A 25,200-nucleotide genomic window follows, 5' to 3' on the forward strand; every position below is an offset into this window, starting at 1 on the left:
GTAGATGTTATGCTCGAATGATGTGCTGGGCGCGGCATTTACGATTCAAGGTCATTTATTAATTTTATTATATCTGACCGATATAGTACTGGCAAAGTCCAGGACTATATTCTGATCCTAATCAGTATGTGACTGGCTTCCTTTAAAAAATTTATATTAAGAATTGTCTCACTTTATCAATAAACACTATATTGATTTAGTATAGGACCGTGTTTACCATAATTGGGTGGTATGAGAAACAAATGAATACATAACTTGTAATGTGACAACAATATAAGATTTGAAGTAACTGCGATTGTTGTCACTGACCTTGTAAGAGACAAATTGTAGGTCATTGCCAGCGTCTGTCTCGCGACACGAGTGTGATTGATATATTACAGTTCAGGTTTATTCTCCCCTTAGGTAACAAACCGTAACTGCATCCAAGTTTTATTGTTTAAACACTTGACCTGTACAATATTTTAAGATTTCTATATGCTACTGTTACAGTTATTGTCATTACCGTTAAAATATTGTTTTATTTTACTACTATAGTTTAATTTGTTTTTAATACGCGAAATATCTTGTGGAAGACAAAGACAGTGTTGGTAATACAAATAAGTTGTAATAAGCGGTATGAATTGAATGTTTTTATAATCAAGTAAAATAAATTGATGCCAGCCCTTTATTATTACATTATATACAACTTTTTTTACATTCATCAAAATTGTCTTTGATTGCTTTTTTTATTAACAAGTTTCATAAAAAAAATTAAATAGAGAAAGTAAATTTAAATAAACAACCCTGTAGTATACTGTTTTACATTTCTTCTCAATTCATTACGGGGATATACAGAACTAATGTACTCATTCCGTTCAATGACCTGATAATCATCATTCGCTTTCTAAATAAAGCGCGTTATGTGTAGAAAAATCCATAGATTCATAAATTAAAAAATCTATTAACTGATATTCCACAAATAAATAAAATGGAAATATATTATTTTTGAGACAATTTTGTTAATTTTTTGCTGAGTTAGAAAAAATATTTCATTACAACAAAACATTTTTCAGTTCTTCGTTATTGCTATACTTTCATGTTACATGCTACGTCATAATTTTGCGGTCACGTGATCACCAGTCCGCCATCTTGGCAGTTTTGGTGCTGTTCGAGGGTTAGTGACGTCGTCTACAACTAAGATTCTGTAGTTTCAACTTTATGCTGATATAACCGGATATAGTGAAAAACTGTTATTCACAATGCTAAGGTACTGTAATTACAATTTTATAGCTTATGTTATCGTTACTTCCCCTCAACTGGAGAGTGTTTGTACGTCGCTTGTGTCAGAATCAGCGGCAGCTAGCAGCAGCCACTGTAATCAGAACAGACCTTTCTGCTGTTACGTATCGGCTGGCCTCCGGATTAGAAATGGCGGGAGGTCATAAATGTGGTTAAAAGCGTAAAATGTGTTTAAAAGATAGTCTTATGGTACATTTTCTTGCGTTTTAATAAAATACATACGTACTTTATTGGAACTAAGAATTCATTTGAATATGTTTATGTCATATTTATGGATTAATTTTGTTCAAACTAAATTACAATGTGCTTTTGTTGACGTCAGTGCACTCTAGCGTCCAAAGACTGCATTAACTTTAGTTCATTGCGGAATAATGTTCCTTGAATTGTGAGTTTACAGCAGTCAAATTTCAAGTGTATCTGGAATATTGCCTTCCATTTTGTGCCGGTTTTAATGATATAGGTTGTCATATGTTATAACGACTCAGCTGCTACGAATTTTGTTCGGTTTGGTGGAATTATTGGTTTCAGAATGATTCCCTTAACCCTAATTGTGACAGGGTATAGTTTTTGTTGTTCTAAATACTGTGATTTTCTCATCATTTTCTTAAATGAATGAAGTTTTAGTGTAAATGTTATCGTGACATAGTACATTTACCTATAAAAACTAATATTGAATGGATGTAAGACGAAATTCATCACAGTAAGTGGTTTAATTCCTGACCCAACCTTAGGTATAGCCTGTTCCTGTTCAGCAGCCCACAGGAAGGTAGGACGCCATTTTGAAATTCTGTGATAATTTTTTTGTGGTTCCAAAGTCAGTATTTATTCAACATTTATACAATTTTAATCAATGTTTTGTTAAAAACACACATTTTATTCATATGTAAACATAACCTAACAATATGACAACTCATACTTGGCTTGTCTTGGTGCAGCATTTTGTTTAGGCTTGATTTAAAGATAGGCCTGCCCTAATAAAAATATTTTTCACCTTTGTTACTACATCATGGCAATGCCTACAATACTCCACTTACAGTTTGAAGTAAATCCAAGCAGATTCACTTCATCGGAATGAACTTGATCTGAATCAATTCTAGGTTAGCCTTTAGCTTACTTGGTAACACATAGGCTACAACTGGGAAGGTTTTAGCCTATATATTAAAAAATTAATTTTTTTAAGATGTATTATTTGTAGTTTAAGCTTAGAAATGTACATTTTAACACCCATACATTTCACTAAATTTATGCTGTTTCAATAAATAAACAACTCTAAGAGTTGTACAAGATTATTAAAAATAATATAAAACATAAATACATGTTGCATATATTATATATAGTATTGTTTCAAAAAATAAACAACAGTAAATTTAATGTGGATTATTTTAATCCTGTTAGGTACAAGGCCCACTTTACATTTTGCATTTTTAAATGAAAAGTACTTAAGAAATGAATAGGATATCGGGGTAGGATACGATAAGCGGACCCGGTTTTTATATCGAAATTGGCAAACGATATTACTTAATCATAAACATCGATAGGGTAGGGTACGATAAGCGGACCCGGTTTTTTATATCGAAAGAATGTAGTCTTTGATACCTAATATTCACATCTCAAATCCTGGACTATCAATCTATATAAAAGTATCTATAGTCCTCAATAACAATCATATGTTTTAAATTAAAATATGAATTTAAGGTACTTTGGGATTATACCGACCACAACTGAAGAGACTATACAGTTACAGTTGTTTCTTTGCCACAAAAATAGAAATTTATAGAGTCCAACATGTTGAACCCATGATAAAAACGAATAAAACAACTCTTCAAAGCAATTACAAAATTACAAATTTTTACAAAATTACTTAGGTATTATTATCGTGTATTATTTAAAGTGTTGTCGTTGATATAGACTATTTGTTAATAATTCTCTGATTATACGACCAGGCCGCGTATGAAGAACATCACGTGATTTATAGAAACAAACGTAACTCTTCAATTACAAAATTACAAACTTACAAGCATTTCCAGGTATTGTGATCGGTAATCTTATCTTTCTGATTTATCGTGATTTGCACGGTACATCATTGCCTTTCCATTACAATTCAATTTATATTTCTGATTAGCCCCTCTAGAATTTGATATTTTACTGATAGGTACTATCTCGAGGGATGTTTTTCTTTCGTCGACATCAGCGCGGGGGCAGCACCGAAGGTGCTGCCGAAGCCCGCGCTGATGGCCGGAGGCACTCGCATTTTGGGTGGCGGAATGTGATCAAGAATAAAAACAAGTTTTGAGTGTTTTTTTAATAAAAAGTTTAGTTTGGTAAATGTTTGTTTTTGTTGAATTTTTGTGTTTGGAGAAATGTAGAGGTAAAACACGGAAGTACAACAAAGCGATGCACCAGCTGAACGGGCGGCGAGACTCTGCAATCACGTTATCTACTAGACGCTCGACTTTGACCTCTGTCTGAGGATGGGGAGGTGTTTGCGATAAGACAATTCCTGTTTTATATTGACGAAATATTGTTCTACGCTAATCTAGTAATCAGTAGAAACGAAATGTGAAATAACGATTCATGTCTGGGTGTGGTCGGTATAATCCCAAAGTACCGAATTTAATATTTACAGTGATCAAACAAATTATTATATAACAAAAATTAGGAAAACTGTAGACGACCATATTTCCTCCTCTTGCAGTTACAGTTGTTTCTTTGCCACAATTTTAAGTTACATAATGGGGTTTTCGGTACGAGTCCAACATGTTGAAGCCATAAAAACAATATATTTTATTAATGTCTTATCATCTTTCAAAGCAATGTCGTGTAGTTTTCTAAAATTGATTGCCATTTTTAATAATTAAAATTACTTATGTAAAATTGAATTATTATCCAACGTGTATTATTTTCAAGTGTTTACAGCTGTTGATTTAGACTATTTAAGTTAATAATTCAAAATAATTAATCAGCATCGATTGATGATATCGATGGTTATGATTAACCCTGGAACTGGCAAACACCCGATATTGGGTGTTTTAGTCGCATCCTAGATCTCATACATTACAATTTTAAAAACGTAAATTTAACACTAACAATACAAAACAACAAAACCAACATATAGCCTGTACATCGATATCAAAGAAACTTTATTTACAATATTTATAACTTGCCCAGCTTGATATCAATGAGTTACCGCTTTTGTGAAATGGAGGAAAGATTTCTCCCCATAGTTTACCAGGAGCCAAACAAACAAAGCCACTTGAAAAAATCTCGTCACTTGTGAGAAATATCTTAGATATATTCTTCATATTCATCGCCATTTTCAAAGCCTCAAAATATTAGTTACTTCTTGCTGTTTATTGTTTACATTATAATTACTACCTATAACTAACAAGTTTAAGTCACATGCTAAGTTAAATAAATTGTAATATAGAATTATTCCTTTGGATAAAAACATGAAACCATTTGATAAAAACAACCGAATAACGATTGTAGGACAATACCAATGATAAAATCATCGATATTTGTGATTATGGAATCATCGATATTCATGAGTAATGAATCTTCATGATTATTGAGTCATCAATATTAATAAGTAAGTTAATGAATCCTCGATATTACGCCTAAAAGCAAATTATGTTATACAGGTATTTTAAATTACAGTACAGTTGAGGTTTTTATTTCTTAAAAAGTAATAACTAAGTAATTAATAAAAACTATCTAGGCTATGTATATTTATAAACCGTAACAAACAAAACTGTGTAATATTTAGATACCTTATTATTTTTAGGGATAGATAAACATGGTTGGTACCTTGTGATATAAATACGAGGGGTATTAGAAAAATAAGGTTCCCATGATTTTTTAAAATAGACAGCTATATATTTCTACTTATTGTTATACATCAATTTTATTTAAAACTTAAAAGTTAAACTATTTTTCCCACATAATCACCGTTTTTGTCCAAACACTTTTGTAGACGATGCTCCAACTTTTCTATCCCCATGTTGTAGAATTCTGCCGTCAATCCTTTGAGGAATCGAGTAACCTCTTCCTTGACTTCATCATCGGTACTGAAGCGTTGGCCACCCAAGTGTTCCTTTTATTTTGGGAATAAGTGATAATCACTTGGGGCTAGGTCTGGGCTGTAGGGGGGATGGGGCACAATAGTCCAGCCAAAATTTGTCAGCAGTTCTTGAGTTTGACGTGAGACATGAGGTCGAGCGTTGTCATGGAGAAGCCTCACACCACTGGACAATCTTCCTCTTCGGCGGTTCTGGTTCGCGCGTCTCAGTTTTCTTAATGTGTCGCGATATCTGTCAAGAGTTTACTGTTGTTCCCTAAGGCAAAAAGTCGATCAAAAGCAGGCCCTTCCTGTCCCAAAAGACGGTTGTCATGACTTTCCCAACAGACTGTGTTTGCTTGAAAGGCTTAGGCGAAGTTGAGTGACGCCATTCACGTGATGCTGCTTGGTTTCGGGGGTAAAGTGAAATGCCCATGTTTCATCACCTGTAACAATGGAATCCAAGAATTCTTCCTTGTTGTCTTCACATTGTTGCAAAAACTGTTTAGCACACACGACACGCTGCTGTTGATGGTTTTCTGTGAGGATTCGCGGTACCCACTGCGCACACACTTTGTGATAGCCTCAGGAATAAGCAAAGCAAGTTCGTGAATGGTGATTCTCCGATCTTCAAGCAACATTGTTTCAACCTTTTCAACAACTCCATCTGGAACTGAAGGCCGTCCACTTTGGTTTTCATCGTGAATTTCCATGTGGCCTTCACTGAATTCTCTACACCATTTCCGAATGTGTTGAACAAATATGCAGTTTTCCCCATAAACTTCGATTAACTGACTATGAATATCAATAGGTGAAATCTGTTTTGCATTTAAAAAACGTATCACAGCACGAATTTCGCATCTGGGGGTAACATTGATAGGGAGCTCCATCTTCGAAGGCAGCTAGGCCGGCATTGTTGGACGTAGCGAGGCGCGAGTGGTATGGCTAGAGAGAGGGACAGCTGATGAATAAGACAGTGTTGCCAGATTTCTCCCAACATATCGCATTCTGTCTCGGCGGCATAGGGAACCTTATTTTTATAATACCCCTCGTACCACACGCACTTTGTGACATAAGTAACACATGTACCTACATTGCCATTAGAGGTGGGCGGTTTATAACGTGTTAGTGCCAGTGGGTTATTCAGTTGTAACCTATTACCAGAATAAAATATTATTAGCAATACTCTGTTATTTCAGTAACAGCAGTAACAAGTAGAAACAAACCCAACTAATTCGTCATTCACTTGTTTCTCAGTTATCATTAATTATAAGTAATCTACTGGTCTAAATATTACTTTTAATGATTTATTTAAATTTTGGTATACTAAACAATAATGGGTTATCTGAAGGTCACTAGTTTTGGAACAATTTTTCTTACCTGTGACGTATACACAAACCATTTATAAACAAATGTAGCTATTTGCATTCAGCATCACAGCTCACCATGAAGACAACAGGTTTCTATAGCAAAGTTTGAGAAGTCAAAGGCATTTAAAACCTCTGCCTTAGGTCAAAATATTATTTTGGTTCACTAGCTTTGCATTCTAAAGAAAATAATATTAAAAATTTAAGGTTTTTGCTTAAGAAGTAAAAATTGGAGTGGCATTATAGGTACTACCACTTCATATTTTTGGCTGCAAGCTGCCATTTGATTCTAAATGAGTTGGTGGAAATCAAAATATTTATTTGCTAGGAATCATGCCTCAAAACTTTATTTTACAAAAAAACTTACCGTTTAATCCTGGAGTTAGCAGTTGTTCAATTTTGAACGACACTGACCACTGCTATAGTAGCAGTCATTCAAAATTGTATGTCATGACGTCATCAAATGATTAATTTATTATTTATTTAAAATAAAGTTTAATGACAATATTTATGTAAAAAGAGTTGTTTTATCAACACGAAATGATTTTTTTATTGTATATTCTTCCTTCTAAACTGCTGATTTATGATAGTTTGTCATTGTTTCTCAAGAGCCGCCATTCTCCCTCTGCTAACTGAGCCTACTATTACGTGTTGTTATTGTAGTTTAGTAAAAGATTTATTTCAGTGGTTGAATTGGATATATTTATTACCAGAAGAACGACAAATTTAGTTCAGTTTGATTGTGTGAGTGACAAAATATAATGATAAAATTGTTTATTTTTATTTAAACTTTTTGAAAGTTTGGGTGTTTACTGGTCAGTGTATTAACACATTGAATATGGAGCCCGACTTATACTGGTGCTCCAGTATTTAATTTAATACGCATAGGTTTTCTGTAAAAAAATCGGGTTTAGTTGTTTTAGACAATTTCCCATGTTATATTGTTTATATTTATATGTTTTGTATGACGACAGTTGTGCAGCTGTGAAAATATTATTTTGAACTATTGCACAGCTGCTTAGTACGTAACTGACTGACATGGTGATGTGAGCCTTGTTGTTATCTGACGTGTGTTTGTAAACAAAGTTCCACTATTATTAAATAAAGTGATGTGGTAAATTTTGGTTTTGTTTTTTTCTGATAGTTTTCGTAGTGATTCGAGTTTTTATTGTATATTTTTCTTGTTCATTGTGTAAAATGAGTGACCATCTAGACAAAGAAATGGTGCGTATAATACTTAATATCCTATCAGATTCTGAGGGTGGTTCGGAGGAGGATGATCCTATTTGTAATGAAAATAGAAGATCATCTGTAATTCAGTTTGAAAGAATCTTGGACCAAATTTATGATTTTGGATCGGAGGGTGAGTTTCTCGACGACAATGATCCTGACCCAGATTTTGAGGTTAGGCCTAGTGATGAAGCCGTGAGTGATGCTGAGTATGATTATGATAAGCCTTCATTATGTTTACTTCATAATTTTTTTCAGATAATTATTTGATCATAAATATTTTCTAAAAGTGCATTTTATCCTCTTTAATTTGATTTACAATATGTTAGGTTTAAACATTATCTTCATAATTTTCAAAATTTAAAAAAAATTACAAAATTACCCAATATACTGAGTAAATCCATTATTATAGACCTAGGATTCAATAAAGTCTATCTCACTCACCTGTGTCTTCAAATATGTTGATGTAGATATTTTATTCAAAGTCTATCTAATCACTTTTTTGTACTAGTTATTTACTTACATGTTAGAAAATTATTGAAACAGAAGTGTTAGTATTGTGGCAGTAAGCGTATCAATGACTTGTTTTGGAACCTAACCCATATATTGAATTAGTCCTAGATGGTTAGCTTCCTTTTCTTTTTTTTTTTGTAAAACACCATATAACTTTATTTTACTGAAACTAGACATTGTTTCTATCTTTTAGTCATTTTGGAATTATATTAATTTCAAACTTGATATTACTTTGCTATACATGGCCCATCCCAAAATTACGTAAATTTAATTTTGTAATTTAAGTTTTACTAACATAAAAAATATGTAAAACAATGAGTTATATTTATTAATATGTTATATTATTCTACAAATATTACTTAATAAAACAATAGATTAAGTGCTTGTATAAATGGAGCAAAAATAGCCTGCCCCACGGGTTTTTAGCTGCCAGCTCCAAGGTTAATATTTTATAAAATTTGTTTGATTCCATAGCAACAATATAATTAATACAAGATTATTAGATGTGTTTCTTGCTTCTAGGTTCTTGCCGAGTGAATTTTATTCATTCAAACAAATTTTGTATAGTTGACTAGCCTTTGGAAATATCAATGTGCAAATACCCCTTTTTTAAATGTTCAAATAAAAAAAATCTTTTTCTCAACCCTGGAGCTGAAAGGATTACATTAGTTTTGGGGGCAGGTCAATTTTTAGCATTCTGTAGAAGTCTCATTTTACATTAAATTTATAAAAGCCCAATACTTGTGTTTATTGGTTATATTTCAACACCATCCGCTTCAGTGAAAAATGTAGAAAAAGATTATATCATTGATAAAGTATCTTTTGTTTAACATTGGGATTTACTACAAGATTGATAAACTTGGGAATTTAGTGAAAACATATTGCTTTCAACTTTGACTAAATGTTCTTTTTTTTGTCGAAAATGGAAGAAATAAACTCTTCTCAATGTATCAATGCTTACAATTTTCAGTTGATGTTTATAGGCAATATTGGTGAAGTTTTACACTATATTTCAACCCTCTAAGTTAACTCTTTTAAAAGTCATTGTGTATACCTGCAGATGAACACACCAAAGACAGAGATATGTTTTCATCAGCAAGTGATGGAAGAAGCTTTGCTAATTGCTCAACCAATAAATTGTGCCATTTTCCTCACTTTTTATTAAATGAAGGCTACCACAGAAATCTACACATTATACTAAACAAATTTTACAAAAATGTAATATTGAAAAGAGTTGAAATGTTATTATTTAATTTAGTGAAAAACACAAAATTGCTGCTCTAAACTTATTGTTTCGTTTGAAAAAATGGGTATAACATAATAATACAAATAATACTGTACATTGTTTTTAATACTAGTCATTTTCATTAAATTTTAAAGTAATCATCTTATTCATATCTAATTATTTATAGAGTTTCGGCTTGGACTCATTGGCTTAACTTAACAAATGTACAAGGTGCTAAAAAATCGCCACCTTCCTATTAACTTTTGAACAGAAATATAGTAATTTATATCTGGCATTGTTATAAGACTAGAAATCACCTTTTTGGGATATATGAGAATCTGTCCGTAACGACCTGTATTTGCTCCAGAGGGTCATAACTGGTGATGAATCGTGGGTTTATGGTTATGACGTGGAAACCAAAGCTCAATCATCTCAATGGAAGCTGCCGCACGAACAAAGACCGAAAAAAGCACACCAATTTCGGTCGAATGTGAAAGTTTTGCTTACACTTTTCTTCGATTTCAGGGGCGTGGTGCATCATGAGTTCTTGCCACAAGGTAGAACGGTGAATAAGGAACATTACCTGCAAGTTATGTGTAATTTGCGTGAATCCGCCAGAAACGCCCAATTTGTGGAAAAACAAAAATTGGCTTTTGCACCACGATAATGCCCCTGCTCACACATCACTGCTTGTACGCGACTTCTTGGCCAAAAACAACACACTAATGATACCGCAGCCACTGTATTCCCCAGATCTGGCCCCCTGTGACTTTTTCTTGTTCCCAAAACTGAAGAGGCCCATGAAAGGACGACGCTACGCCACGATTGACGAGATAGAGACAGCATCGAAGGAGGAGCTGAACAAAATACAAAAAAATGATTTTTTGAAGTGCTTCGAAGATTTGAAAAAACGTTGGCACAAGTGTATAATATCCCAGGGGGATTACTTTGAAGGGGACAAAATAGATATTCACGACTAAATAAATAATTTTTGAAAATATACAAAATTCACGATACTTTTTGAACACACCTCGTACTGTTTTGGGCAACTCTTTAGCATGGTTTCAATCTTTTCTTCATGGTAGAAAGCAAAGAACGCTAATCAACAATAATGGCATAAAAAGTATATCATCATGGGTGAATATATGTGCTGGTACACCACAGGGGTCCATTCTGGGCCCTTTGTTGTTCATTATCCTTATAAATGACATGCCACATAATATTAGAAATGACCTGATTTTGTATGCTGATGACACAACATCTCTGGTAAAATGTAACAGGGAGCAAGATTTAAAATTAGAAATAATTAATTCCCTAATAGACTTAGAAAAATGGTTTACTTGTAATGGGCTCGCATTAAACAGTGATAAGACACAAATTGTAAAATTTCAGACTGTACAAAATAAGGCTATGTCCAATTTTAATATAGATTTTAAGAACTCAGTGAATGTTACAGTAAATACCACTAAGTTTTTGGGGCTAGTTATTGATAAGAATCTTTCTTGGAGACCACACATAGAACTGCTAAATAAAAAACTGAGCTCAGCTTGCTACCAAATGTACACATTGAGAGAGCTGGTTGATATTAAGACTAGGCTCATAGTTTATTATGCTTGCTTTTGTTCATTGGCACAATATGGGATCCAAGTGTGGGGATGTAGTTCAGGTATTTTCTCTGTTTTTAAAGCTCAAAAGAGATATATTAGAACCATGCTATTTTTGAATCAGAGAGATTCATGTAAAGATATTTTTAGAGATATGAAAATATTGACCATTCCATCATTGTATATCTATAGCTGTTTAATATTTATTCATAATCGCTTAAATTCAGAAACTATAATTCATCATGAACATCAGTATGGCACCCGTTTTAAAGACAATCTGCAATTTCCTCTTCACAAATTAACATTATTTGAAAGCTCTCCAAATTATATGGGAATTAAATTTTACAACAAATTACCTCTACATGTAAAGCAGCTAACACTGTTCAGTTTTAAAAAATCAGTGAAAAGCTTACTAATTAATAAGGCCTATTATAATATTTCTGAATTCTTGCAGGACAATCTGCAGCTTGTGTAGTTTTAGTGAATTTGACAAAAACATTGTTAATGTATGAAATGTTGTACAAACTGTTTTTACCATATAGTATGTATTATTGACAAGCAACCTGTTCACACAACATGTATAGTTGTATAACTGTGGATGTTATGTTGCAATAAACTTCTTGATTCTTGATTCTTGACTGTTTGTAAGAAGAAACTTTCTTCTCTTGTGGAAGGATTTCTTATGCTGCTATTAGCCATGGGCACAACTTATGGTACAACTCGTACCATCGGTGTGACAATTAGTTTACTAGCAAACTTTATTCTGTCAACCAACTTTACAACATGATTAGTTCACCATCATCTGTCAGAAAGATGGCATTTACTAGTACAGAGTCCTGCTTTTTTGTTTTTTAAATTGAAAAGAGTTGGAGGAAAGTGAAAAGGTTTTGGAAAAACTCTATGTTAATACTATCTTAGCTGAAGACTATATTACACAATATTTGATGACTGTGTGCTGATAAAAATAAATTTTTTATTTACTTCAGGATGTCAAAACCTTTGATGAGTTACTTTTCTATATAGATTATAATTACAATTGCAGAGTGTTGATTTTAAATGTGTCTCCATAAGTTTCTAAAAAAACAACTATATTAAAGGTTCAATCTGTATAAAAAGTGGCAGTTGTTTTAAGTTAGTAATGTGAGCGTATTAAAAATAGCTTTTTGGTCATTCTTACAATAGTTTTTTTTAATTTTTTTCATGTGTCTGAAAAAGATAGCCTTTGTTTAGTCAGGAAAAGCCAATGTTAATGCCATCTTCACAAAGAATATTTTGTAAACTGTAATAATTAAATCAGAAACAGAAATAGTGAGTATAATTAATAATTAATTTAATAGTGATTGTTTTAAAGTACAATTGTAATAAACAAATGTTTTTTAAATACATAGGCTAATGTGTGGTGTAAGAGCTAGCTGTGCTGGTGACATCCTGATTTCCATCCCATAACAATAATGTTAAAGCTCCAAACACTACTCATTTATGAATTGTAGAATTATAAAACATGTCTCATTATAAATTATTATTATTAATAAGCATCCATACACCGTTAAGTATTTTGGTATTTTAATTGTGGTTTATTTAATTGGAACCTTTTTGAACTTCAATGTTTAAATATTCTCAAAAGCATACACTTTTGAAGAAAAATTGAAAGATGCTTTTATATTATATTATTATATTTAAAAAATGAAACATCTTTCATATCGTAATCAAACAAAAATACAGGTACTCAATTAAAAAAAAAAAAAAAAGAAAGAAAAAATACACTCCAATAGTAACATTTTTATTTGTGCGAGGTCTTTTCTTTTCATAGAAAACATCATTAGACCCAGAACTGAAATTAAAGTGATTATTATAATAATATAAACAATTATGTACTGTAATAAAAACAAGTATCATAAAAAAAACAAAAGGCCTCACAAAAAAAAAAAAAAAAAAAATTGTATTATTGGAGTGTTTGTTTTCAAAATAAGTACAGAATTCCATTAAGAAATAAATATCAACAATGTAAAAATACTGGTGTAAAAATGTTTGAGGTGGAATATTGTTCATAGGGTAACACTAAGGTGTTTCACTGCCTCTAATGTTTACTGTCAACTATATTATTACTTATGTGGGACTTTTTTGTTCACAGAATTTATATGTGGTGATTTGGTGATTCTGCTTTTGGTTGACCTGTTTATTCTGCAATACCTGACCATGTAACACTTCGTCTTTGTCTGGTAAATTCAAGTGGAAAGTCTGCAATTCTAAGAATTCTGAACCTTAGACATTGAAGTGACATTCAACAAAGTCATTTCGAGGTGAGTTAAATCAGTTTACTAATTAAGGCAACTGTTGGTATTTTTTACAAACATTTTGATATCTTGAATATTAAATTGTCTATTATTGGCTTGCATATTTTATTAAAGCGTACAATCTTTTTGAGACTTTTATTACCATTTTGACTGTAAATTACAGTTATATCTGTATTTAAGTTTTTAAATTACCTTCAATTTACAGTGTTTAATGATTTGCAGATTACAAGATGGCATCTACTGTGTCTGAGAATGGTGATACTAGAGAAGAATTGGCTCAATCAACAGAGAACAGTGAGTCACATTTTTTATAACCAGTATCATACCCAAAATTGTAAAAAATAGTTAGTTGCAAGAGATGATATTAACTAAAACGCAAGGTTTAAGAAAAAAAAATTCACCTAACATTTATTTTTGTTCATTAAAAGCTCCATTTTAATTTGTTTGAAAGGTAAATGAATTGTCTACCAGAACTTATGTAGCAATAAGATTTATATAATGTAAAAATAAAAAATTAAATTAAAAATTACTTTAGACAGTGACTTTTCTACGGAAACAAAATAAAAATCCAGTTTAAGGTAATATAACTACTATAAGAAAAATTTATTTTAAAATTGTAATAAATTTATCATAAAGAGCATTTAATAACACAGTAAAATCATGTGTAACAACCTAATATTAGACAATAAACACAATTTTATTATAATAATTATTTAAGCGCTAGAGGTTTATATTGCTAAAAAAGCATAATGGGTTTGGAAAACATTCAGTTAAAGTTTATTTTTCAGCATAAACAGCTCTTTTAATTCTTTTGAAGTTTTAATACCTTAATGATAAAAACCATTTAAAAACATTGCAAAATCATGTGTAATATAACATTAGTTACTAAAACGAAACTCAAACTTTATTGTGTGTATAAATAGACATTACATAGAACCAATTTTAATAGTTTCATGTTTACTTTGTTTTTCTCAAAGATAATATAAATCCCACAAAATGTTATAAAATTGTTATAATTGGCCGGCCCCATGTTATAAAATTGATGCCTGCTAACTTGTTTGACAAAAAATGGAATTGATATTGATGTAAACTGATTTGATCTAGTAAATCTATTTTGCTATTTAAACTCAAAGTTTTGTAAATATTTCTATTTAAAAAATTTTTGAGACATCACTGCTGTGTGAACAGACTTCATATTGACTCGCAACAACCAGCTATACACTCTCAGCAAGTACTTGTGACATTTCTCAGGAATAAAATTTATTATCTTGTTCACGATTCTTTCGCAACTTTACATGCCAATCTAAACGCAGCTTAATTATTGTCTGCAGATAGCCATCCCACCGAATCTACCATACCACGTCACTTTTCTTTGTCATAGTGGCATTGCATGGACAACGGCTGATAGAAATCCCTTCAGTTCCCTGATCATCTGAACAACTTTCCCACACACATGATGATCAGTCAGACAGTATTTGATCACAAATTAACTTCACTTCATTAATTTCTGTAGCAGATAACTTTCTGATGCATTCTTCATATATTGGCCTGCAGTTAGATATATTCGTAACAATGATAAATTTGTGAGACTGCAACCATGGCTGCCACCTAGGATGATAATCTGGAAAAACTTGTATTATGCATGAATTTCGGGCTCTGGAAAAACATACGTGGATTATGTGTGAATTTTTATAATGTCGCTAGAATTTTTTCAAGGGATGGATCGATTTCCATACCAAGGCTCTTTTCACTCGATTCCGATGCCAATAGAAGTGTTTAACCCTGGAACTGGCCATCATTTTTCCCAAAATGGCAGGCACTTTTTGGTGATTTTGTAAGGGTTTTGTGTTTTAATCACTGCTCATCTATTTTTTAAGATAAAAACATTTTAAAAACTTTAGAACATCAATGTCTTTAGAAATAAATGTAGTTTCCCCAAAAAATATTAAATATTGAATCATTTCAATGTATTTTTATTTTTTTACTGATTAACATAAAAATATTAGGAAAGAATAAATGTTTCTCAAATGTATAGCCCCTCTCAGGTAATGTGAAATTTTTTAGAATAATTCTAAAATATACAAAAGTTTGCTTATATATCTGAATTACAAATTACAAAAAAAATATTTAGGTAAAAGAAGTTTATTGGTACTTTTGAATAATATATCTATAAAAACTACAAAATCTGAAAAAGTTTGTATAGCACTATTATGTATACCATTGTGACATTTTGGAATCTATTGGATAAACAAATATTTTTTTCTAAGAGATAAATATATGTAGAAGATAAAAATATGGTATTTATAGAAGTTTACATTGTATAAGACATTTTTATATGGCAACAAAACCTTTTTTTAATTTTTACAAAAGTCAAAATTGTGAAATAAATGCCTAACATTTTCTTTTCATCCAAAAATTATTTATATAGATAGTACATTTATTGAAGTTTACAAAACTGTACAACAATTTATTTTTATCTCTATTATTTTTTTGTTAAAAAAATAAAACAAGCGATGGTCATAGAAATAAAACGCTAATACCTTCAGAAAAGTAAAAAAAAATTACTGTCTAAAATACATGAATATGCTTTTATAATAAATACATTATGTTTAAATTAACACTCATTATGAAATAACTATAAATTGTCTACAAAATAATAAAACACTGAACCTGAAGCGTATAACATGCTTACTTTCAGTTTCACAAAAATTCAACCTATTCACTAAAACTTAACCAAACCTCTACATTTTTTACTTCACTAATTTAAAAAAAACACTAAACAAACTTTTATTTATACACACTAAATAACGAAAAGTCTAAAATATCCAAATAAATAGCAAGCAATACACTAATACCGGCAATGGCGTAATAACAACAGAGAAACAACATGGCAACCAAGCGATGCATTGTTCTTATCTACTGGCTGAGTTGGTGATTGTGCAACAGAACAAAAATAAAATACTAGTTCATAGTCTTCGTTGACGATACTGTTGCTAAGAGCAATTCGTCTTCTTTGTTTTGATATGATTTTCACTATTTCCAGACAACGATAAAGTAACAAAAATAATAAAATTTAATGAAGCTATTTTCGACACATTAGGCATTTTGGAATTTTACAAAAAACGAGCTTTTCAAACGCTTATTTTATAAAACATTTATTTTCCTACTGGCCATTGAACAGATGTTTCTGAAAGCCAAGAGTACACTGTTTTCAATGACGACACTTACGATCGTGTAGAACGTAAACTCACGATAGGGAATTTTGACAAACATGCGGTAATTTTAGCGTGTTCGGAAATTACGCAAACAAATGGCAATCGGAAATGTGAACATCCAAGTTTAGAATTTTATAATGAAAGATTTAACGTAACTTTAGAACGTTTTATGATATAATATGAAACCTTGGATCTTTATCTTTAGATTTACGTATGTTTTACTTCAAACAAAGTAAAAATAGGCTTGCTGAGAGAGATCACATTACGACATAGTTAATGCGTCGAAAATAGCTTAGTGTCATTTTAAAACTGTAGTTAATGCGTCGATAATCGCTTAAAGCCAGTTGCAGGGTAAAATACGTTTGGAAAATGATGGTCTCGCAATGTTACAACTAGTGAGGTGTGGAAGCCGAATCTTGAATACATTGGGAAGTCTATTCACAGACAATAGTTACTTTTTGTATGAAAAAATGTATATAGATAACAAAATTTAAAAAATCATTGTAAGTTAGTTTATCAAATATTTTAATATTATAATAAGCATTTTCTATATTTATTTTGGTATGTTTTCGTGGACAACAACTGATCAGTAGTACGCAAATTACTGATTGCTAAAACGTGTTTTTGTAGTTCTTTGTATATAAGAACTATTTAAAAATATACAGTTACAAAATAACGTGATGTATAAGTTATATTTTAATTGAAGTTTGTATTTTCCATGTTTGTATTTGTCAATGCCAGAGTGTTTGCTGGTTCTATAAGTGGATGTTAGCTGCTTGGCAGTAAACAGACGATCGCTAATTTTAATTTGGCCTATGTCATACTTTGGGTTTTTGTACATAAGTAGATTCTCTTTAAAAGTATATTTTTACATTTTTACATAAGCTTAATATATTCTGGAAGCTCATTTTATAAGCTACCATTTCTATTATTTAAAAGAAAAAGATAGAGGGATATGACTTGTAGTTAAACAAATATTTATTTATATTTCCCTAAATCTCTGTGAAGATCTTTAAAGAGCGTATTCTTAGGCTTGTTTTTCTCAAAAGGTCAAAGTTAATAGTAAAGTTAGAGAATGTATTTGAGTGGTTTGTTGCTTGTACCATACGGACATTGTATAAAGGCAAAATCATCTGTTTTGTTTTTAAGTTGCATATTATTATTAAAAACAGTACAATGAAACTAGTTACATTTCTTTGAACAGCATAAATAAAAACATTAACAGTGTTATTAAAATAATATTAATTTAATTTCGTAAAGTCCAGTCAATACCAAACAGTAATATCAAGTATGGTATTGTCTATGGCAAGGGATAAATATTGCTCTAATCAATCAAAGTTTTGGTCTTTATAATCAGTTAAAGAGATTTGATTTCATTATTATATCATATCAGATAAAATTTTCTGGTTTATTACAGAGTCATTCAAATATACTGAACAGTTAATATGATTTTTGATACAAATAAAAACTATCATTGTAATGAACTGTTGCTATTAATTATATTACATTTTTGTGTTTTGAATTTTTACTATATGTCAATGTATGTTTCAATTTATTTACTTTTTAATAGTTTATTGATGATTGAGAGGGGGTGGGGGAGTGAGTGGGAGTGGAGTGGGAGGAAGGGAGGGAATTATCCTCATGGATTTTCAGCTTCTTTTTTCATCTGATAGCTTGTGAACAAGAGGCCCTAAATTTAGCACAAACTGATCTTGAATGTCAATTTTTTAAGTTTAATTTTGGTAATGTGTCATCAGATGATGTTGTTAAAGTGATAAAATCATTAAAAAATAAAAAATCATCTGGGTGGGATGAAATACCTCTGGACGTAATGAAACATGTAATGTATAGTATAGCTGTTCCTTTATCAGTTTTAATTAATCAATCATTCAAAAATTGTAGTTTTTCCAAAAAATTTAAAACGGGCTGAATTAAAACCACTCTATAAAAAAGGCCAAAAACAAAATCCAGATAATTACCGTCCAATTTCAATACTGCCATCATTTTCTAAAGTATTTGAAAAATTAGCACTAAACCAAATTACAAATTTTTTAGAATCTAATTCAATTTTGACTTGTGATCAATTCGGATTTAGGAGGGGTCACAGTACATTAGGGGCCATTAATAAACTTGTAAATGAGGTGTCTTGGGCTTTGGATGGGTCACAGAGAACCATGGGTGTGTTTTGTGATTTGTCCAAGGCTTTTGATTGTGTAAACCATAATATCCTTTTAAAAAAGCTTAAACTGTACAGTTTTTCAAATAGATCAATCCTGTGGATTGAATCTTATTTAGTTCATCGATTTCAAAGAACTGTAATTTTTAAAAATAGTGTAAAATCTAGATCTCGTTGGGAGGAAATTAAAGTTGGCGTTCCTCAAGGGTCTATTTTGGGGGCCTCTACTTTTTCTTCTGTATGTTAATGATTTACCTAAAAATGTTTCACCAAAAATTATATTATATGCAGATGACACAACCGCAGTTGTTAAAGCAAACTCTCACTTTCAATTGAAAAATAAATTAAATCAAGCTTTTTATGAATTGGCATACTGGTTTAAGGTTAACGGATTGAAATTAAATCAAGAGAAAACTCAACTATTAAATTTTCGAACAGCACAATTAAAGGAGGGCTATAATAAGGATGTGATTTTCCACGGCCAACAAATAAAATTATGTGATAGTGCAAAATTTTTAGGTATAGATCTGGATATAAACTTTTCTTGGAAAAAATGTATTGAAAATATTATTAGAAGATTAAACTCGGCATGTTATCAAATGCTAGTGTTACGAAATTCAATTAATTTGGAAACTAGAATAATAATTTACTACTCTTTCTTTTTTTCAATAATTCAATATGGTATTGAATTTTGGGGATCATCTTCTGACTTTGATAAAGTTTTTAAGATCCAAAAAAAAATTATGAGATTAATGACCTTTTCATCATTTAGAACTTCTTGCAAACCTCTGTTTAAAGAATTAAAAATCTTATCACTTCCAAATTTATACATTCTGAAAACCCTACTAACAGTACAATCAAATTTTGAAAGCTTATCAAGTGATAACTTTGATCATAATTACAATACAAGATTTAAAGCTAATTTTCAATATCCCATACATCGACTGCGTCTGGTAGAAAAAACTCCAATATACACGGCAAAAAAAACTATACAATAAGTTACCTCAAAAATATAAACATTTAATCAATTCAAAAACATTTAAAAGCAAACTAACAGATTTTTTGTTGGAAAAAAACTATTATAGTGTTGATGAGTATTTGATGGATCCTGAATTTTAAAATTGTGTTTTAACATAGATTACATTAAATTTGTTACGCTGTCTTGACCTCTTATATGTATTTTTATTAAGTTTATATGTATATGTGAATTGTGATGTGCATATGTATGAATGTATATGTGTATGTATCATTATTACATTAATTTATGACAATGTTACCTGTTTCTATAGCAATGCTATGTATAAACGTTGACGTAACAATAAAGACTGATTCTGATTCTGATTCTATTATAAGCTTATTATAATCATCTGATAGCATCTTAAAAAACTTTATTAATAAAAAGGGGCGATCTGTCAAAATAAAGCTTTCTGTGTTCTGTAGTTTTACAACGACTGAATTTGTAGTAAACGTGCAACATTTTGTTCTGTTGTGATTCTTCAAGTTATAGATTGTTGCACAATGATGATTTTCTGGATCATGTTGTCTTTAGTGATGAATCAACATTTCACTCCAGTGTTTAAGTGGACACTTAGAATGTACATACATAGAGTTTTAGAAAACCTCCATGACATGGCAGACTTGCAATGGTGCTCTCCTAAATTAATTGTTTTTTTTTTTTTTTGCTATATTTTGGTGAAAAGTTTCTGGGCCTTTCTTCTTTGAACTGTAACTGGTACTTCCTATCTTGATATACTAGGCCTTCTCAATTTGTAGAAGATGAACCATAGAACTTACTTGACAGCAATTTGGTGTATCACATCACTGGAATGTACAGTACACGGTTGGTTGGATTTAACTGTACCCGAATGTTGGATTGGTCACAAAGTGTTTTTGAGAGAGCTTGTTTTGAATGGTCTCCGCTTTTACCAATGTGATCTATACCTTTGGTAGTGTATAAAGGATTGTGTATGTGCCTCTACTACTAACTGGCCTATCCTAAGTAAGGAAAAGGTTTGAAGAGACTTACAGAATCACTCCAGATATACTGAACAACTCTTTGGGAAGAATTGGATTTTCGACTTGATGTATGCCATTTAAGGAATGGAGCTCACATTGAACACTTAAAGCTATAACTTAAAGTTACTCTTTTCTTTGATGTATTAACTATAATTTAAGTTTCATATAATAAATACTAATAAAGCATTAAAACTTAAATATTCATTAGAAATACCTGTTATTTTACGTGGAATTAGAGTAAATAAGTGAAGAATTTTTAAACATTTACTCTGTGTAAAATTAAAATATATTTGTATGCCTTTGTAATTCAGAAAATTTAACCATTTATGTTTCATTTCAGGTGGGCTTAAAGTGAATGGAGAAGTTAACGGCTCCTATGAGGAACCAATGGAGGTGGATGATGATTGCCCTGTCAAGTCTGTTAAAAAAGTAAATTCTAGTGATATTAACTGTATTAGTGAAACAGCGGAATCGGATAGTCATAGTGAATCAGACTTAAATCAACAAAAAAATTCGGTTAGTGAAGACAGTATAGCGGAAATTAACACAGAAGTTGAAAGTGAAGTGCCTGAAGTTGATGAAGCAACATCAAGTAATGGTTATGGTGAACAACATGAAGAAAGTAAAAATGAAGAAGAGGAAGAAGAAAATACTTTAGAGGAGAAACTGGAAGGAAGTGATGATAGAAACATGGAAAATTCAGAAGGTAATGTTGAAGATGAGGATGTAATGTTAATGGAAGAAGATGAACCTCAAGATCCTCTAGCAGCTGACACAAACTCAGTGGAAGAGGCTGATGAAGTTAATATTAAAGATACTGTAATGGAATCTTCTGATAATGAACACATAGATAGTGAAGAAAATGATCCTTTTGCCGCAGAAAATGATCAAAGTGAAAGTTTAGAAAATAATGAAAATTATAATAATGAAGATGAGAAGACAGAAGATTTATCCAAAAAACACGATAATAACGAAAAAAATAAAAATTCTGAAGAAGAGTCAAAGAAAATGAATACTGAGGAATCTCCAGAAACTGAAGAAAATTCGGAGAAAATTGAGACTGAGAAAGTAGAAGAAGATAAGGAAGATGATAAGAATGAAGATTCATTTGATAAATCCAAGTCTGAAGAGGATAGTGAAAAAACACCAGAGAAAGGAAAGAAAAAGAAAATACAGCAACAACCAATAAATATCACTCCAAGACGGAGTTCCCGCAACGTTAATAAACCTAAAACTTATATTAATGAGCCAGATATTAAAGGTAACTCAATTCCAGCAAAAAAGGCATCCTCAGATGATCCAGATATAGAAGAAATTGTGCCACAAGATCCCTTGGCAATGGATTCTCCTGTTTCTGACAAAAAGAACAAAAAGACTGTTGTTGTTAATGATCCTAAAAGATTAGTAGAGATTGCAAGTGGTAATAAGCAATCACAACCTGGTAAAAAAGAACCAACTCTTGTTATAATTGATACAAACTCAATACTGTCTGGTAGAGGTCCTGTGCCAGTGTCTCCTTCCCCACCCTTAGCTCATTCTTCAAATGTGGCCAGCTCGTCTCGAACTCAAGGCTATTCTGTTCTGCCAATGGCACTACCTGCCCAAGGCATGTATCCTCAGGCTATTAGACATTCACAGATGAAACCAGTTGTCATGCCTCAGGGAAATTTACCAGTAACACCTCCTCCATCTTCCCAAAAGCCTCCAGTAATTCTTCCCTCCCTTACAGATGATATGTATGTTGTAGAAGCTCCTTCGTTTATAGTTCCATACGTATACGAAAAACCACCCATTAAACCATTAAAGAATTTTGTTGATCAGGTTGAACAAGCCATTAAAGAAATAAAGGCTCAGCTGGAAAAAGAAAAAGTAAAAGAAGAAGATAACAAAAAAGGAGATGATAGTAAAACGAATGATGAGAGTGACAAAAAAGGAGAAGATAAAGATGAAAAGGACGAAAATGTTGATAAAGAAGCTAGTAAAGAGGAAAAAGAAGTTAAAGAAGACAAAGAAGAAAAAATGGAAGTGGATTCTGAGGAGACAAAGACTTCCAAAGATGGTGAAGGATCTGTATCAACAGACGATAAAGAAACCAAAGATTCAGAAAAAACTACTGAAGCCAAGAGTGCTGAAAGCAAAACAGATTGTGAAAAATTAGGTGAAGATGTGAAATCCGAAGAAGGAGAGAAAACAAAGAAACAGAGTAACTCATACTTTGATAATCCTCTAGGTAAATTCTTTATCCAAATAGGTGTAAACTTGGTACAAGAGCATGTACAGACAGATTTGTTGAGGTCTCAGAAAAGGAAAAAAGAGAGGGAAGGCTCAAAGTGTACACCGGAAGTGCAGCAAGCCATGAACTCTTTAATACGAAGTTTAGAATTTAGTAAAGAGACAAATGAACCTTTTAAATTAGAACTGAAAAAGTGTGAATTTTGCAGTTTTAAGACAGAATCTGCATTAGTAATGGCTCACCATTTGGAGACCCCACACATGCGTAACTACGTTTATAGGTGTAATTTCTGTCCGTTGGAAGTAAGGAGTCCTCATGACATCTTATACCACATGGAGGCGGAACACAATGTGAGGGGACGGCTCGAGAGAGCACCTGCATTCCATCAGTGTCCTAGCTGTCCTTTTGAAGACAACCAGAAGGGTAAACTGAGCAGGCATCTACTCTCATGTGCCAAAAAGTATCGACCAGAAAGAAACCAGGTTTGTATTTACCACCAACTTAGATTAATAGTTTTCTTATACTTATACAGATCAATACTTATTTTTAAGTTTTCCCTGAGGGATGCAAGGAAAGTGCACAATTTTGTTAATTTTTGAACTAGGCCTAGTTTGAAATATTTAATTTTGTTTTAAGTAAATTCCTTTTTTATCCAAATGAAAAAAGAAAATCAAATAATGTTTTAAGCCTATATTTTCTTCGAACTCCAGAGACAGGACATTTTTCATCCAAGAAATACTGTACAAGAGGTCCTGTTGACACTTGAATCCAGGTGACAATTCCTTAGTATGATAAGCCGATTACTTTTCTCATACTTGAACGATACATTAGGCTCAGATGGTTAAAGCATTTTTTAAAGGTTTTATACCTTGTGCTGCTTTTTACAAGTTTCAAAACTACCAGCTCTTAAGTTTTAGACATTTGCAGAGATTTACATAAATATTCATATGACCATTACCATCAAGTAAATCTAAACTTTTATTTGTTTTTATCAAAGGAACTGTAGTGCTAGAAACAGTATTAACCCTCTCCCGCTCGCATTGTTTCCAGGCGCTCACGGTGCTTCTAACCTCTGCCGGTCGTGCTCAGTAAAAATACGGCACCTCAACTTGCACACGTTCTGTCATTGTAATTAACTATAATTATATATTAATTATTTTACTATATTGGTTCAATGAAGTTGACTGTACGAGACCAGGGAGGGGGCACACGAACAGCTGGGCGCGGGGTTGTTTGTTGCGCAGTTACTTGGTGAATGTCATTGTCTGGCTCGCCGTCATTGCCACTGTGATCACTCCGAACTACATTCTCAATGTCACCAACCACTTCACAAGGCTCTGGTACATCACTAAATTCACTTGAATCGTCGCAATCACTACTAATAACGAGATCGATTTCACTGTCACGAAGTGTACGACTACAACCCACCATTGTTTCCACACAACTAATATAAATAGCAAAATAATGGAATAAATCTACTGTAGAGTAAAGTGAATGGTCTCCTGATAGCAAACAACCCATAGTAGTACAAAATATTGCTACTTGAGAGCAACACTTATCGGCTCTAGTGGGTAAAGCAGTGCGTGCCGATCTGTGCCGTTTAAGCTGCAGTGGCTATGTGGTGGCCGTGCCATGCCTTGCGAGCGGGAGAGGGTTAAAATGGCCTACATTATAAATAAAAAACATTTTTGATTTCTTTGTGACTTCTTACAGAATATTGAAGATCCACCTCATGTATCTTCCGCACTCATTAGTTTGTACATAATATGTAAATATTTAAACATTTTGGATGTTTTTTTTAAGCAAAGTACGTTAAATTTGAAAAATTATGAATAAAAATTTACATATGTAAACATAAAAAATTCATTTTTTAAATAGATAATGCAATCTGTGAGGTTTTGTGAACTGGAAATCCACTTTTGTAAAACCTTTTTATTGTAATTAACACAACGTTAACAAGTGGTTTATTACAAAGTTATTAACCTGTTGAGT

At 31.8% G+C, this 25,200-nt stretch overlaps 1 protein-coding gene across 6 annotated transcripts in view; it reads left to right on the forward strand.

Moving 5' to 3' along the window:
- The first annotated feature begins 1,113 nt into the window (after positions 1–1,113).
- Positions 1,114–25,200, forward strand: part of LOC124358031 (MOG interacting and ectopic P-granules protein 1) — a 50,877-nt gene continuing 26,790 nt past the window's right edge. For 3 of the 6 annotated variants that reach the window (XM_046810333.1, XM_046810325.1, XM_046810342.1), the window contains exons 1-4: positions 1,674–2,044; positions 13,406–13,574; positions 13,791–13,862; positions 21,316–23,690. In XM_046810333.1, the coding sequence (XP_046666289.1) occupies positions 13,799–13,862; positions 21,316–23,690 (2,439 nt within the window). In that variant the 5' untranslated portion in view covers positions 1,674–2,044; positions 13,406–13,574; positions 13,791–13,798. Of the gene's footprint in view, positions 1,247–1,672; positions 2,045–13,405; positions 13,575–13,790; positions 13,863–21,315; positions 23,691–25,200 lie in introns of those variants that run through there. The other 3 variants (XM_046810308.1, XM_046810298.1, XM_046810317.1) reach the window with 3 other exon arrangements.

This window comes from Homalodisca vitripennis, chromosome 1, assembly GCF_021130785.1.
Source record: "Homalodisca vitripennis isolate AUS2020 chromosome 1, UT_GWSS_2.1, whole genome shotgun sequence".
Taxonomy (NCBI): Eukaryota; Metazoa; Arthropoda; class Insecta; order Hemiptera; family Cicadellidae; genus Homalodisca; species Homalodisca vitripennis.